The sequence below is a fragment of the Phyllosticta capitalensis genome, assembly GCF_038381095.1.
Source record: "Phyllosticta capitalensis strain CBS 128856 chromosome Unknown BKA78scaffold_9, whole genome shotgun sequence".
NCBI classification, from domain to species: domain Eukaryota; kingdom Fungi; phylum Ascomycota; class Dothideomycetes; order Botryosphaeriales; family Phyllostictaceae; genus Phyllosticta; species Phyllosticta capitalensis.
Window position 1 is genome coordinate 423,016 of NW_027117447.1, and position 13,610 is coordinate 436,625.

At 56.3% G+C, this 13,610-nt stretch overlaps 6 protein-coding genes across 6 annotated transcripts; 2 read left to right on the top strand and 4 right to left on the bottom strand.

Annotated features, from left to right (window-relative positions):
* Window positions 1-122: 122 nt before the first annotated feature.
* On the bottom strand, window positions 123-1,107 carry BKA78DRAFT_321470 (uncharacterized protein). Its single transcript, XM_066889026.1, has one exon. It carries the CDS (start codon window positions 776-778, stop codon window positions 188-190), a length of 591 nt encoding a protein of 196 aa, XP_066741006.1. The 5' UTR covers window positions 779-1,107; the 3' UTR covers window positions 123-187.
* An 817-nt stretch (window positions 1,108-1,924) lies between these two features.
* BKA78DRAFT_236524 (uncharacterized protein) lies at window positions 1,925-3,952 on the bottom strand (the record flags this gene model as incomplete). Its single annotated transcript, XM_066883859.1, has 1 exon — window positions 1,925-3,952. A coding segment is annotated over one exon (2,028 nt), but the record flags the coding sequence as incomplete, so codon positions are not given.
* A 1,393-nt stretch (window positions 3,953-5,345) lies between these two features.
* Window positions 5,346-6,330, top strand: BKA78DRAFT_332877 (uncharacterized protein; the record flags this gene model as incomplete). The annotated part of the gene is made up of 2 exons (XM_066890024.1): window positions 5,346-6,110; window positions 6,265-6,330. The coding sequence occupies 2 exons, from the start codon at window positions 5,346-5,348 to the stop codon at window positions 6,328-6,330; spliced, it is 831 nt and encodes a 276-aa protein (XP_066741008.1).
* Window positions 6,331-7,915: 1,585 nt separating this feature from the next.
* BKA78DRAFT_355302 (uncharacterized protein) lies at window positions 7,916-10,519 on the bottom strand (the record flags this gene model as incomplete). Its single annotated transcript, XM_066891882.1, has 3 exons — window positions 7,916-9,854; window positions 9,903-10,204; window positions 10,259-10,519. The coding sequence occupies 3 exons, from the start codon at window positions 10,517-10,519 to the stop codon at window positions 7,916-7,918; spliced, it is 2,502 nt and encodes an 833-aa protein (XP_066741009.1).
* Window positions 10,520-10,859: 340 nt separating this feature from the next.
* BKA78DRAFT_321478 (uncharacterized protein) lies at window positions 10,860-12,114 on the bottom strand (the record flags this gene model as incomplete). The annotated part of the gene is made up of 1 exon (XM_066889027.1): window positions 10,860-12,114. A coding segment is annotated over exon 1 (452 nt), but the record flags the coding sequence as incomplete, so codon positions are not given.
* A 992-nt stretch (window positions 12,115-13,106) lies between these two features.
* On the top strand, window positions 13,107-13,474 carry BKA78DRAFT_321481 (uncharacterized protein). Its single transcript, XM_066889028.1, has one exon. The coding sequence runs from the start codon at window positions 13,112-13,114 to the stop codon at window positions 13,400-13,402; it is 291 nt and encodes a 96-aa protein (XP_066741011.1). The 5' UTR covers window positions 13,107-13,111; the 3' UTR covers window positions 13,403-13,474.
* The last annotated feature ends 136 nt before the right edge of the window (window positions 13,475-13,610 follow it).

The window sequence follows — 13,610 nt, forward strand, 5'->3', positions numbered from 1 at the left end:
ACCAGAAGCTATATCAAATCACCAGAACGGATAGACCACGGTATAGACGGCAATAAAAAGAGGCACCGGCCTCTCAGAATATTTCATATACCACACAAAAATACTCTTACATCAACTTGACCAAGTCTCCCATCTCTTCGGCCAAGTGGGCAAACCGCCCGTTGCCCCTGAAACCGGCAACTGCCCTCTATACTCGCCCGCAAAACCGATGCCTCCATACCCTCGCTTCTTCCTCACCGCCCACACCCAACCCATAGCCCTTGCTCTGCAAATCGCGGAGGACGCGCCAGTCAAATACTGCAGTGCCAATCGCGGCGTCGCCGACAACGTCCCGTACTTGTCGGACGAAGGCCGCCTTTCGTGAGGCATGGTCCTCGTCTTGATCGACGAGCACGCATCTGTTCCAGCCCTGAGCCTCGTCCCATGCCTGACTCTCGCCAACTACGGGGCCCATGGGCTCGTAGACCGTCGCGTCGCGGCGCCAGTGAGACAGATCTGTTGTGAGCGCACCGACGTGTGTGCCGGAAGCATCGAGGTCGTTGAGGGCGTTTTGGAGCATTGGATTGGCGTGAAGAGGGTGTGGAAGTAAGATTGCGGTGGCGGGCAAGGCATAAGGGAGATTGAGAGGAGGTTTCGCCGCGGGCTTCACTTCGAGGCCTGATGATGATGACGGTCGTTTGGATGTGGCGTCATCTTTAAGCAGTAATGAGGGTCGCCCCCATCTAGGAATTTTCCGTGGCACCATGTCGATGTCGAAATCATCAACTGCTGTGCGCATGCGCTTCAAGCTCCTCGTCGTAGGGAGCTCGGGCAAGTTAGACAGGACCGGCAGTGGTTGAAGAGGCTTCGTCGTGTTCAGTCGACTGGGCTGGCCTTGATTGTCTTTTGCTGGAGCTGAAATGCCCGTCAAAAATGGAGGCGCATCGTTCTCCTTTCTTGACGAAGGGCGCGGGGTCGGCGGTATAGCATTTTGAATGGCAGGTGGTCTTGGAGTTGCAGCTGGGGTGAGAGGTGTGGCAGTGGTCGGGACTTGCTCTCTAGAGGACGCAGGGTTGTCTGGTGTCGATTTTGGTGTTGGCAACAGGCCACTACGGCCCGGAGATCCAGCAGACTGGCGACTCATTGCAAGCTGTTTTCTGGGTGGCACTGCAGCCATGGACAGAGAGCGAGGCTGCTTGCTTCTTCCACCACCTGCCGTTCTCAGTTGCTGCACATCAACCACAGTGATCTCGGGCGCGGCATGCGCATGGGAGGGGTGATTTATCTTGAGACGAGAAAGCCGCTCTGTTGCTTTCGTTGGGGTTCTGGCCACCGAGGTTGGAGTCTGAAGACATCCTGCTGGAATCTTGCAAGGCGTCTGTTCTGCTATGGTACTTCGAGCATGGTTAGGCATGAAAGTGGTGGCCTGCTTTTCGGTCGGATAAGCTTGTCGAGGACGCGGTACACTCAATGGCCGAATGTGATCGATCGGAGCGTGTGGCTGTTGCATGCGGTCGCGAGTCTGTACGGCATTTGAAGCGCGCCTTTTCGGAGGAGAAATCTCGACGCGAGGCCATAGAATGGCCTGGGATGATCTGGGGCTAACTATGGTCTGGGTAAAGTGTGTCGACAGCTGAGTATTGGCACTCTCTCTTCCGGACTCCTCGCCGGAAATCGTATGTATGGCCCCAAATGTCGATGGATTCGGGCATGGTTCAGGGGAACAGTGTTGGGCTAATGCCACAGAGGGGCGAGCACTCGGATGGTCAAGCTGGCCAGCTTTAGTCTGGACAGCAGGCATTTGGGTGGGACTCGCAGCCTGGTTTATGTGGATTTCCCGTCTGACGGCGGTCGTAGGGCTTTCCGTGGTGGACGATCTGAGTGTGTTCTGTGACCTCTCCCTCTCATCTGCCCTCTGCATCTTGCCATAGAGCTTCTCCACCAGCCGTCTCACCTCCTGAGAATCTCCATCTGCAGGAGCGGTCCTGGCCTCGTCCGCCATTTGAGCGAGTGCCGACACGGTGATGCAGTCTTCCCAAGTGCGGTCTGTGTGGATCTTGATGACACGGGGGTGCCGGAGCATCCAGAAGTCCTCACCTGCCGGCTTCTCGAATGCACTGCCTAAGACCTCGACAACGAAGGGGTCGCGGAAGAGGACACTGGGGGTCGGGTTGTGGCCAAGCTGGATATCGAATGCATCGATGCCGTCCGGGTCGTACGCTGTCTCTCGGAACTGTCCGTGCTGGTTCAGAAATTGAAGGTCCTTCGGTGGGATGCACTGGTCCTGTTTGATGACCGCAACGACCTTGAACTTTGGCCTCGAATGATACTTGGCCTGCTCATTGTCCATCTTGCAACCAAGATAGAAATTTGTCCAACGGAGACGTTTCTGTCCAGATTTCTGCGCTTCTTTCACATCGTAGCTGGCTCCGACTACTGCAAAGTCGGCCACGTCTCTCTCACCACCCATATCAGCCATGTAGTCTTTTTTGAGCTTTATAAAACCTCTAAAGCCACTGTTGGCTCTTGCTGGACCAAGCGAAAAGAAAGAGGTGTTGGGTTTAAGGACGAGCCCCTCGCAACGCTGAACGAGAGCGGCTGTAAATTGTATGACTAGGCTTTTCTGGGCCTGCTTGGTAGCAAAGTCAAGCAGCTTCCACTCTGCGGTCGAGGCTCGGCCTGGAATTTTGGCCAAGAGGGAGGAGAGGCGGTTTCGTCGTTCTTCGTGGGGCTTGGTCATTGTTATTTCGTCATCAACCATCAGGACGTCGAAAAAGACAATCATCAGGTGCTTGAAAGGATGCGGTTGCGAGTCCTTTTCAGTGCCGAGGAAGGAGCCAGCTCTGCTCACGTACTTGCGGAGCTTTTCGAACCCCATCACCTTTTGCTCTAAATCGCTCCAGACAACCATCTCGCCCAGGAGAATGCATCTTTCTTTGAACTTGCAGTCATCTTGTCCAATCCTGAGGCATCCGCGAAGAGTTTTGTGCAGCTCTCTTCTATCTTGAGTGGAATCTCTGCCGTTCTTAGAGAAGATCTTGATGCAGTTCCGGTGGCCTTTGCTCATGTCGACGTGAAGCTCTACAAACTCGCCGTCGTATTTTCTTTCTATTATCCATTGTCCCTGGCCCACCATACTGAGACAATTCTTGAACGATCGTGCCTTGGCCCAATTTGGCCTGCCGACCTTGATGCCGATCTGTGGTCGAACAATCATGGCTTCGGCCTCTTCCAAGAAAATCTGTCGAGATTGGAAGTCTGGTTGCGCCGGGTACTTCTTGAGATCCCCGCAGAGGAGCTTAGCGGCCTCAATCAAGTCGTCTTTAGATCGCAGAAGAAGCGACAGCAGGAAGTGGAATTCGTGCACTAGCAAGGCCTCAATCCGGTTCCAGTCAGACTGGAGATGTCCCAAGCTCTTCAAAATGAGACGTATAAACCACTTCTTCTCTCTCGAATGCATTTTGTAGAAAAGAGGTTTGATTATCTGATCCGGGACGGCGGCGGAAACTTTCTTCATGACATCTGGTCCAGAAAATCGGCACCTAGCCGCCAGCTCGGTGAGGCCGGCGTCGACATCTTCGACCATGAGGCCTCCGGATGGCAACGGCACACAGTCAAAATCTTTCTCGATCTGCGCAACACATTCGCCAAGATCACCACCGTCTCTTTCTCTCCACCTGCTCAACTGCCGGTGCTTTTCTTCTCCGAAGATAAGGCACCGTGCCACAAGTTTCTCCAAGGTCTTTGACTGCATGCCGTACACACGGTCGATGCGCCGTTCAGGAAAGAGAGTCGAGAGAACTGCGAGATGATTTCCGTCATTGTCAATGGTTTTGCGGTGCGTCCGAAACCATTGTTGTGCTGTTTGGCGCAGCTTCTTGTCTTTCATTGCCGGGAGGTATGGCGGATCGCGGGTGATGATGTCTTCCAAAGTCTGGAAGAGCTCACAGACTGCTGTGAACTTGAGAGGCATTGCAGTAGTATAATGGGCGGCCAATGGGTATCCAAGGAAATAGCTGTCGCTCCAAGCCAAGACTGGGGTATCGTAATAGTGAAAAAGACTACCAGGGTATCATGCCGTCGTAGAAAGAAAAGAGGAAAGTATGAAGTGTCCTGGTGCCTCTGTGGTGTTGCAGGAGAGCGAACACCAAGAGAGGCACGAGGCTGTGAGGTGGAGAGGGAAGAGAGGGTGAGACGCGGCGGATAAAGAGATGCGACGCGTCGAGCAAACGCGGTCACATGTTGGTCCCAAAGTAGACTAGCGTGAAGACGCAAATTGAATGAAGAAGGCGCACAAGCAAGCCAAACCACGTGGAAAGTGATGTTGCAGTCGATCAGCCATTTGCGTCGACGAATTGCTGATCGTTGGACAATCAAACGCAGTCCTTGAAGCACGTCGCCCGCCTCTCTCTCATCTCCTCTTGTCTCATCTCATCTCCCACCTGTCCCCCCTTGCGCCCCCTGGTCGCCAACACGCCCCTCTGCAAGCTGCCACCATGACAGCAGCAAACATGTGTGCCTACAACACGCTGTCCTACTCTTGGCCAATCAACGCGCGGCATCCAACGACCATTTCAACAGCTAGCACAAAAGACACGCAGGCAGCGTTCTTCCCTCAGGGTCCAGCCAAAACGCATCCGTAAAAGAGGACAGCCCGGCAAACGGATAGTTTCATATCCGAAGTCTTGGCCGCCGATTGAAGGCCAGAAAAAAAAAAAAAAAAGGTCACCAAACCTCAAGAGCATGGATCTCCGCCGACAACGTGAGGTGAGGACCGGGAGCTGGCATTGCCCAGACACGCGCCTTTCCCTGTGGATGACTGTCGCCCGCGCGCCTCGGGACGGGGACGCTACTGCACCGGTACTCGACCTGGATACATGCGGCCTGTATACGGCGTAGCGCACAGCGGCTGATGAAGCAGCTGCGCATCTGACGGTCCCATAAATGCATTTCGACCCCCAATCTGCGCAACTCCTGCCCTTCTATCGTCAGAAGTCGTTTTCGTCGTCCGCCGTCCGTCGTCCGTTGTCCGCTTACACTGTAGTTGCTGACGCCAGCTGCGACTTCAGCCGCAACTGACTGCAGCCAACCGCAAGTTTGTCAGCCATCCAGCTGCTATCGCGACAAAGTCGCGCCGTGTACACATACCGAGTCCGAGGGTTGGAAATCCAGCCAGCCAGCCAGCCAGCCAGCTATAATTGCATACGCAAGCCCGAGACCAGACGACAATTCGGAACGCATTCCCCGCCCTCGCATTCGTCGGTCCATTCGAGAATCCAACACCAACGTCACCATCGTCCACCAACAAACGATCCATCTACCACCTTACAGCCAACCCCAATCGCTCCACCACAACCTCCACCACCATGTCGTGGCTCATACCCGGCTGGGCCAAAGAGCGGCACTTCGACATGATCGAGCGCGGCCGCAAGCAACCCACCCCGCTCGGCGGGAGCATCCTCATGGGGCTGCGCGGCATCGAGCCGGCACTGCAATACGCCATACTGGCGCGCGGCGTCGGCAACAAGATCCTCGACGCGCTGCACCTGTCGGCGCTGCCCCCATCGACGGCCGGGCTCGCCGCCACGTCGACGGGCATCGCGGCCATTGACGCGCTGGGGCTCAGCCCGGCCGGCTTGATTCTGATGGCCATGAGCATCGGCGCCGCCGCCAAGCACGTGTACTGGCGCGCAGCGCTCTCGGGCGACGAGATGCCTGCCAGAGCGGCGACGGAAATCTCGCTCTTCAACGCCGTGGCCAACTCAATCAACACGGTCGCGCTGCTCAGCGCCAGCTTCTCGTCGCTGCGCTACAGCCCCTTCCCATTCACCTCGCTCCCCGCGCCCGTCGTCGTCGGCGCGGCCCTCTTCGCCGTCGGCATGACCCTCGAGTGGTGCAGCGAGGAGCAGCGCAAGGCGTTCAAGGGCGACGCGCGCAACGCGGGCAAGCCCTTCACCGGCGGGCTGTGGGCGTACGCGCGGCACGTCAACTACGGCGGGTACACGCTGTGGCGCGCCGGCTTCGCCATGGCGGGCGCCGGCTGGTGGTACGGCGCGTTTGTCGGCCTGTTTTTCCTGTGGGACTTTAGCACCCGCGGCGTCGTCGTCTTGGACAAGTATTGCAGCGAGAGGGTGAGTGAATATTCAAATAGTAACTTGTTGATCGAGGGGGGCAGGGGAGGGGGGCAGGGCGACTACTGGCGGCGGTCGTACCCGAGGAAGATCTGTTGTTCTGTCGTTGTATTATTGTCCATCATGCTAACCACGACCTCCTCTCAACTCGCAGTACGGCGAAGCCTGGGCGCGCTTCAAGCAGCAAACTCCGCACACGTTGATCCCCTTCTTGTGGTAAAAAGCCATCATCAATCAACCATTGAACCCAAAACGCCAACCCAAAAATGCAATCCAACCCACCACCAGTCCTCCTCCTAGCCACACCCACCAAACACCAACCTTCCAGCCTTGGATCGCCGACACCAATGGCAATGGCTTTGGTCGAGGAGGAAAAAGAAAAAGACGGGCAGGAGCACAAGTAGCAGGCACGCAGTAGTATCTCGTCTGTCCACGTTTTCGGCGCTTGTTTCTTCCTTTCCTTCCCTTTCTTTCCTTCCATTGCTGTGCCTGCCTCCCGTCCTCTCCGAGGTCGGTCGGCCGGCCGGGCGAATATGACGGGAGTCGATGGCGTAGCTTCCATGTATGTAGCTCCCGCAGGCTCTTGTGCGTACAGTACAGTACAGTACGTAGGAGATTTTTAATGCGATTCTCTTCCTCCCATGCAACTAGATTGTACCGTACCATCAACCAGTTTCCGTGATTGTGCATCACAAGCAACTACGCAGAGACAGACATCTCACGCATCACATCACATTCAACGTCACGTAATCCACCACAGACAAGCGCAGTGAGTGGTACTACGCATCCAAGTAAAACAAACCCCCAAGTCAAGAAGCCAAGATAACATGTCCATTTACTCTGTGCCCGGCAACTCAACTCAACCCGACTCGCCCGCCTCCTTCAAGACCGTCATGGCGGCCATGGGTCAATCAGAAGAAGAGTGTGGCGCGCATCAGATAGGTCCATAGCAGCTCGGCGCGGAATCTTTTCCCAACCAAGGACACACAGTAGACCACCATCTCATCTCATTTCATCCCATGCCACCACCATCCATCCACCATCTGAATCCAATCGCAACAACAACAACCCGCAACAACGGCAGCAGCAGCATCAGAAGAAGAAGAAGAAGAAGGAAAATTTGGAAACGCCAGCGCTATGCCTGCCCTCGCGGCAACCCTCGACGCGATTCGGGGGCGTGCATTTGATATCCACATCTCCATCCACACATCCCGTGTCCGCCATCCACGGACGACCTGTTGTTGTGACGGTCGAGCTCCTTGGTTCTTTTCCTCCGAAATCCCGTCTCTCTCGTCTTTCCTTGTGTCCCGCATCCAGTCTTTTTGTCTTGCACAAAAGCTTTGAAAATCCCAATCCAAGAAAAGCAAATAGGAGTCAAGGTATCCAAAGTGTAAAAAAACGACCCCTCTCCATCTCTAGCGTTGGTCTCGTTCGACATGTGTGTGTGCGTGTGTGTAATCTGCTCAGCTCAGCTCATAATGTCCGGCCATCTGGACAACAAGGTTGGAGTCATGGTGTCTGAGCACGCCGCTGCGTGCAGACCCGCCGTGGACACGCGGCCGTCCGTCTGTTGGATGGCGGTGATGATGCTGCACTGCTTTTCAGAGTTGTAGGCCACGGTCGCGCAAAAAGACGGTCGTGGCGGCGGCGGCGGCGGCGACGATGAGCGCGGAGAGAAACGACGGCGACGGTCGGCGCGGCGGCATGTCGTGGCGAGCTCCTTGTCGCGCTCCGTCTCTCTCGCTCTCTCTCCCTCTCTCCGTGACAAGAAGAAAGGAAAAAGAAGAAAGGAGGAGGGAAAGCGCTCAGATCTCGCCCTGCTGGATCCTCTTGACCGGATGCAGCAGCATGCCAGGAAGACACATTCGGCCACCTACGACAGGCTTTTCAGTATCCCTGTTATCTGAGCCACCAACTTGAACGCGATCGCCCATACCCTTCTCCTCTTCCTGGCCGCCCACGATGCGTTCGGGCTCGCCCCATTCGTGGACCTTGACCTTCCATCCCAGCCAGCGACGGTAAATGTCCTTGGGGAAGCGGCTGCTAAAGTACCAACTCCAACCGTAGTAGTTGTGCTCGCGGTCGCCGTTGTAAGGCGAGTCGGGACCCTCGCTCCAACCGATCGGAGCGTACTCGCCGTCAGTGTTGGCGTTGAAGATGGCGTCAGTATAGTGCGGTGGCCAGATGCGGTCGAACCAGACGGGTTGCGGTGCGTAGACGGCCTTGTAGCCATGCTGCAGCGACACACTGGCGGGCCACATCTCGGCCTGCATGTCACGACCTGCCTTGTTTTCCATGTGCATCGTGTGGAGCAAACGCCTGCTGAAACGCGCCACCGTGTTGATAAAAATACGGCGCGGGATCTGGACGAAACGCGGGTCGGAGAAACCATTGTCGTATGGGTCGACGCTAAAGTCGGGGTGCATGCCATCAATGTAGTTCCAAATCTTGTCGCGATACGACCAGAATGTGCGAACAGGGTCGAACATGGGCAAGAGCGTAATCAAATCAGCCTCCTCGCCAACACCCCACTCGTAGTTGTCCGAGGTCATTTCGTGTGGAGGCATGGGACCGAGCGGAGTCTGAACGGGAGCATATGGCATAGGACCCCAAACGGGACTGCCAACGACGCCCTCGCTCCACGCATCCTCGACGGCCTGGTTAGTGTCGTTGAAGAAAGTCTCCCAGTCACCGTGGAGCTGAGGCACGTAGTAGCGCTTGTTGCGCTCCCAGAGGTATTTGCGCGGCTGCTTCTTAGCAAACTCCTGAACCCGGTGGAGGAAGTGGTAGTGCTGGCCGGTGTAACGGGCATCGGTCTCCCAGTTCCAGACGTAGTCGAATTCAGGGTGCGTCTTGCTGAACCACTGGACAGGCATGAACTGGTGCCAGTAGACTTGCCAGTCAGTGACCTCGGGGTAAGCCCTTTGACAAATGTCTTCGTTCCACAGAATACTGATGCTACGCAGTTCGGTGGGGACCACCTTCTTGAGCATGTCCTGGTAGGCATTGGGGTCATCGAAAATGGGAACGCTACGGTCCTTGACGTTGACAAAGAGGAAAACTTGGTATTCACCTCCGGACCAGAGCGACGTCTCTTGGATCATGGCACGGATTGCCTGCAGGTCGTTGTCGGTGTAGGTGTAACCCTCCCATGTCCGGATGAGGATGGCCGTGCGAGGGTGGTACTTTTGCGCAACCTCGCCACCGGACTCACGACGAGAAAGTTCGGTGTAGTCTACGCTTCCCTTGGGCGCCTCGGTGTCGGTTGGTGTTTCAGGAATATCGATGCCGGGGGTGAGGACTGTTTCAATGGTACGTGCTTCGGGTGCGTAACGCTCGTGATTGCGCACAACGCACTGGTTTTGCAGTTTGCCCCAGTTGACATGGCGCCAGATAACTTGCTGCTCCTGAACAGGCTCCCAATCGGGCAAGTCGTACTCGTCAGCTCCAAAACCGTATGCACCATAGCGGCCATAGCGGTCAAAGCAAACGTTGGCGTCTAGACCCAGAGCCTCGATGGACCCGATGGAAGGCTTCGGGAAGTTGCTGGAAATGTCGGGATAGGCCGTGACCAGATCCAGGCGACTCTCGTTCAACAATTTGCCACGCGGACCCTCGCAGGCCACGTATTCACCCTTCCACTGCTTGCTCCATTCGGGTCCATTGTAGTCGGGATACGGGATGTAGGGCTTTTGCTTGGTGACCTTGAGGGTCTTGACGCCTTCGGTGTAGTAGCCTCGCTCACTGATGCCGTGTTAGCGAATGAAAACGTCATTGGAAACGCACACTTACGCAGGAAAGGCTTCCCAACGGTTGGGATCATAGTCACGGTCCGCGTAATCCTGATAAGCGGGCCAATGGCTGGGGTCGGGCCCTGGACGAGCCCAGACAATCATCTTGTTGATGTACTGCTTCAGGTTGGAAATTGGCGACAGCTTCCTGGCGTGTGCAATGGGCGAGTCGGACGAGCCCTTGATGGCATCGAATGCGTGCCAAGAGTTGCTGCTGCTACTGCTACTATTCGGACGTGTCTCCGAACTCAAAGTTGGTGATGTCGTGGCCGATGAAGCCGTGGATGTAGAGGTTTTTGGTTTCTGGCATGTGTTAGCTCCATGTTTGCCACCTTGCAAAGTGGATTGCGTGCGTACCGATTCAGCCGGGAAAGAATACTGCGGCTGGTCGTCCTTGACGGGCTCCTTGTCCGCCGCGACGTCCTGCGCCGGTGATGGCTTGTCCGAGGAGAGGTGTTCTTGCTGGTTGCCCAGGCGGCTGCTCCATGATTCTGGGATGGCGGCCACGCGGTCGGTCAAGTTGTTCTCGAACGAGTTGCGGAGCAGGACGAAGAGGCAGCAAATGACGAAGAAGACGAAGAGGACCAGCTTGCGCGGGCCCAGACCGGAGACTAGCATTTTGTGTCGGGTATGCAGATATTATGGTACGAGTGACGACGACGACGAAGAAAGAGCGTGATGCCGGCCGATGGGCAGCGGCGGGGAGAGGAAGAGGGCGAGCAATGCACAGCAGGCGTGTGTGATGTGCAGCGGAGCGAGTGGAAGCAGCGATGGGCGGCGAGGAAGCTTGTCAAGCGACCATGTCCTGTCGGGGCCGGCGGGTGGATGATGATGGAGAGGTACGTTGGGAAGGGAAAAGGCGGAATATGAGGAATTTTGGCCAAGCGGATCCAAGGGCTGATTGCGGGAGGTGTGCAGCCAGTGCAGTGCAGTGCGGTGCAGTTGTGCAGACCAGACAGCGACGATGGGCGGCGGGCCAGGCAGGCAAATGAGGTGAGACCGAGCGGCCCTGTGTCAAGGCCAACCTTGATGCCGCGCCAGTCCCCTACTTTCGCACCCTCGCAGCACCTGCGCCCCTCGATTCGTGACACCCAGCTCGTTTCAGCAGACAATCGCAGAGGGAAACGGAGAGAACTGAGAGCAAACTACAGATTACTTCTTTTCTGCAACTGTTTCTTCTCTTCTGCTCGGTTGGAGAGGTACACAACGACATGTAACTGCGATCGTCCCTACGATCTTCAGGAGCTTCACTTGTCCTGCCCAACAGCGACATCATCGTCAGTCAGCATCGGTCCTATGTGTTCCTTAGTACCTAGTTCGCACTGTCAAAAACGTTGTGACGACCGAGCCAGGGCGAGTCTACCCCTAGCTACACCTGTAGCGCGCCAAACCAACGGCACCTGTCAAAACTGCACCAAAAGACGCGTCACTGGTCAGACGCCGCCGGAAAAGACTGGATGAAGCATAGAGAAATGTACCCGCCGCTGCCGAACCCGAAGCTCCAACATGCGCCATCCCCGCCCCCCGATTGCTTGCTTGCTTATCCACCACCACAGTGCCCGGGTGAGAGCTGGAGCCAGGAGTCGAGCTGTACTCTACCAAGACCGTGATGGAATGCCGCCACTCAGCTCTTATCAGGCCGGAATGCCATCCATGGAACTTTTTTTTCTTTCTTGCCTTCGGCTTGCCGTCCTGTACCGGCTTCCCGGTCATCGTCACATTGCTCAATGAGCGACCGGAACCACATCCCAGCCCTTCATGATATAACTCCGGCCGCAAGTAGATGAATAAGACACTGCCACGCCAGTGCAACCAAAACATTTTGCCAGTAGCGTCATCTCGCCGCCACTTTTGTCACTAGCTCCAACTGTCCTCTTTTTTATTCCTGTCACCTCTGGTCTGGGGTTTCGACCAAGAGGCGTAGATCCGCACGCAGCAGTCAAGCTCATTTTGAAACGGCGCCGCGTGGAACCTTCTCTGCCTACCTTATTTCCGCCCGGACCGCCCTTTGCTCGAAAGTCGCAATGCTCCAATCCAATCGCCTCATGATCTGCCTAACCACCATCACCACAACTAAAGAGCGTTGAACATGCATCAATCCCCCTTGCAGTGCAAACCGCAAACCGCATGCAACCTCAATCACGGTCAAACGCGCTCTCGGTCGGTCGGTCCGCGCCTCCCTCCCTCCCTTCCCTCGCCCAGTTCCGCGTCCCTGGTTCACTGTACTGCAGGGCCTGCGAACATCGTTTTTGTGTCCTGACTCTTGTCCGCTTGGGGCAAGGCTCCGAGCAAGGTCAGGTCGGCCGTGCAGTTTGCAGAACTTTGGCCAACCCAAGCTTTCTCCAAGCCTTTAGGTCTGCAGACCGCCTGCTTCTATATCCCATGCCGAGTCAGGGGGGGGAGTGACCATCTGCCGCCACTACCGTCCATCGTCCCAACCCCCTCGTCCACAATGCCTCCTTGCTGGCCATTCATGTAGAACCGACGTGTGGAGAGTCTGTGGGAGAGCGTTGACCTGTGCTTTACCCCTCTCCCCCTCTTTTGTGCTGCCCGCCCTTTTCCAACAACCGAAAGAATCGAATGGATTTCCATTCATGGCACCTCGCCAAACTTCAGAAACCGCTGCTCATCACTTCGTCTAAGAATGGTAGAGTCAGGACAAGACTCCACCGCCCCTCGAATACGATTCACGGTCATGGTAGCAAGCGGCCGTCCTAATCCCATCATGACACCCCTCGAGGCCAAAGAGCTCTCTTTCTGGAAATGTGCAAGTATCCGTAGGTAGGTGCACGGGAAAACAAAACACCCTCCTCCTCCCCCTCCTATCCCCGGCCAGCCCAACACCCAACACGTCAATGGCTGCAGGGCCTGTATCAGCGGCCGCCGCAAGTCTGCCTCGCTTCGCATCGCCTCGCCAGGGTGCGGTGCGCAGCCGTCGTAGGGCATCCAGCAAAAAGTTGCTCCGTACGTGTCGATCTCCTCTGAACCACACCCGTAATCACCGACCAACGAGGAGTCCTAAAGCCCCTACCTAAATACAACCCACCTATCCAACCAAAGAAACAACCCACGCGAGAGGTGGACTGCTGCTCCCGCCGCGTTTGATGGCCCTGCTTCTCCACTCACTTTCCGTCTTCCGTCCGTCGACGGCGGCGCGCTGCGCCGTTCTCGGGCCGTACACCCTCGCGGTGGTGATGTGCCGGTGACGACATGCTGCGGTTGCTCCGGCGGCCGCTGTCTTTGGTGGTGCTGCTTCCTTATCGATATGTAGGCTCGCCAACGGAGATGACGATTGGCCTGCTTAAGCTTTTCTACTTGGCTTCATGGAGACATGCATGGCCGATGTCTCTACCATTCATCGCTGCAGCGACACCGATCGCGGACGGCGAGGTAAAAGCAACAAGGAAGATTCCATGTGCGCGCTTGATTGGCCAAAATGGTAGCTGGGGCTGGTTGGTCGGTCAATTCGATAGTCGGTCGCCTGGCACCTGCCCTACCTGAATGTGCCTTGCAGCTCCACCACCATTTCAGCGCTGATAGCTAGCTAGCTAGCTGATAACCCAGCTGCGTGGGATGAATGGCGGATGGCCGGTGGCGGGTGAAGCGGGAATGAACGCGCAACGATTGAAGGCAAGGTACGGCCATGGCCAAGTCGGCAGCAGGCAAGGCACGCGCAAAAAAAAAAGACGACGGTCGGTAGGTAGGTCCA

Excerpts from the sequence above, each read along its gene's own strand:
- BKA78DRAFT_321470 (XM_066889026.1), bottom strand. The coding sequence starts at position 778 with ATGCGCACAGCAGTTGATGATTTCGACATCGACATGGTGCCACGGAAA.
- BKA78DRAFT_321481 (XM_066889028.1), top strand. The coding sequence starts at position 13,112 with ATGCTGCGGTTGCTCCGGCGGCCGCTGTCTTTGGTGGTGCTGCTTCCT.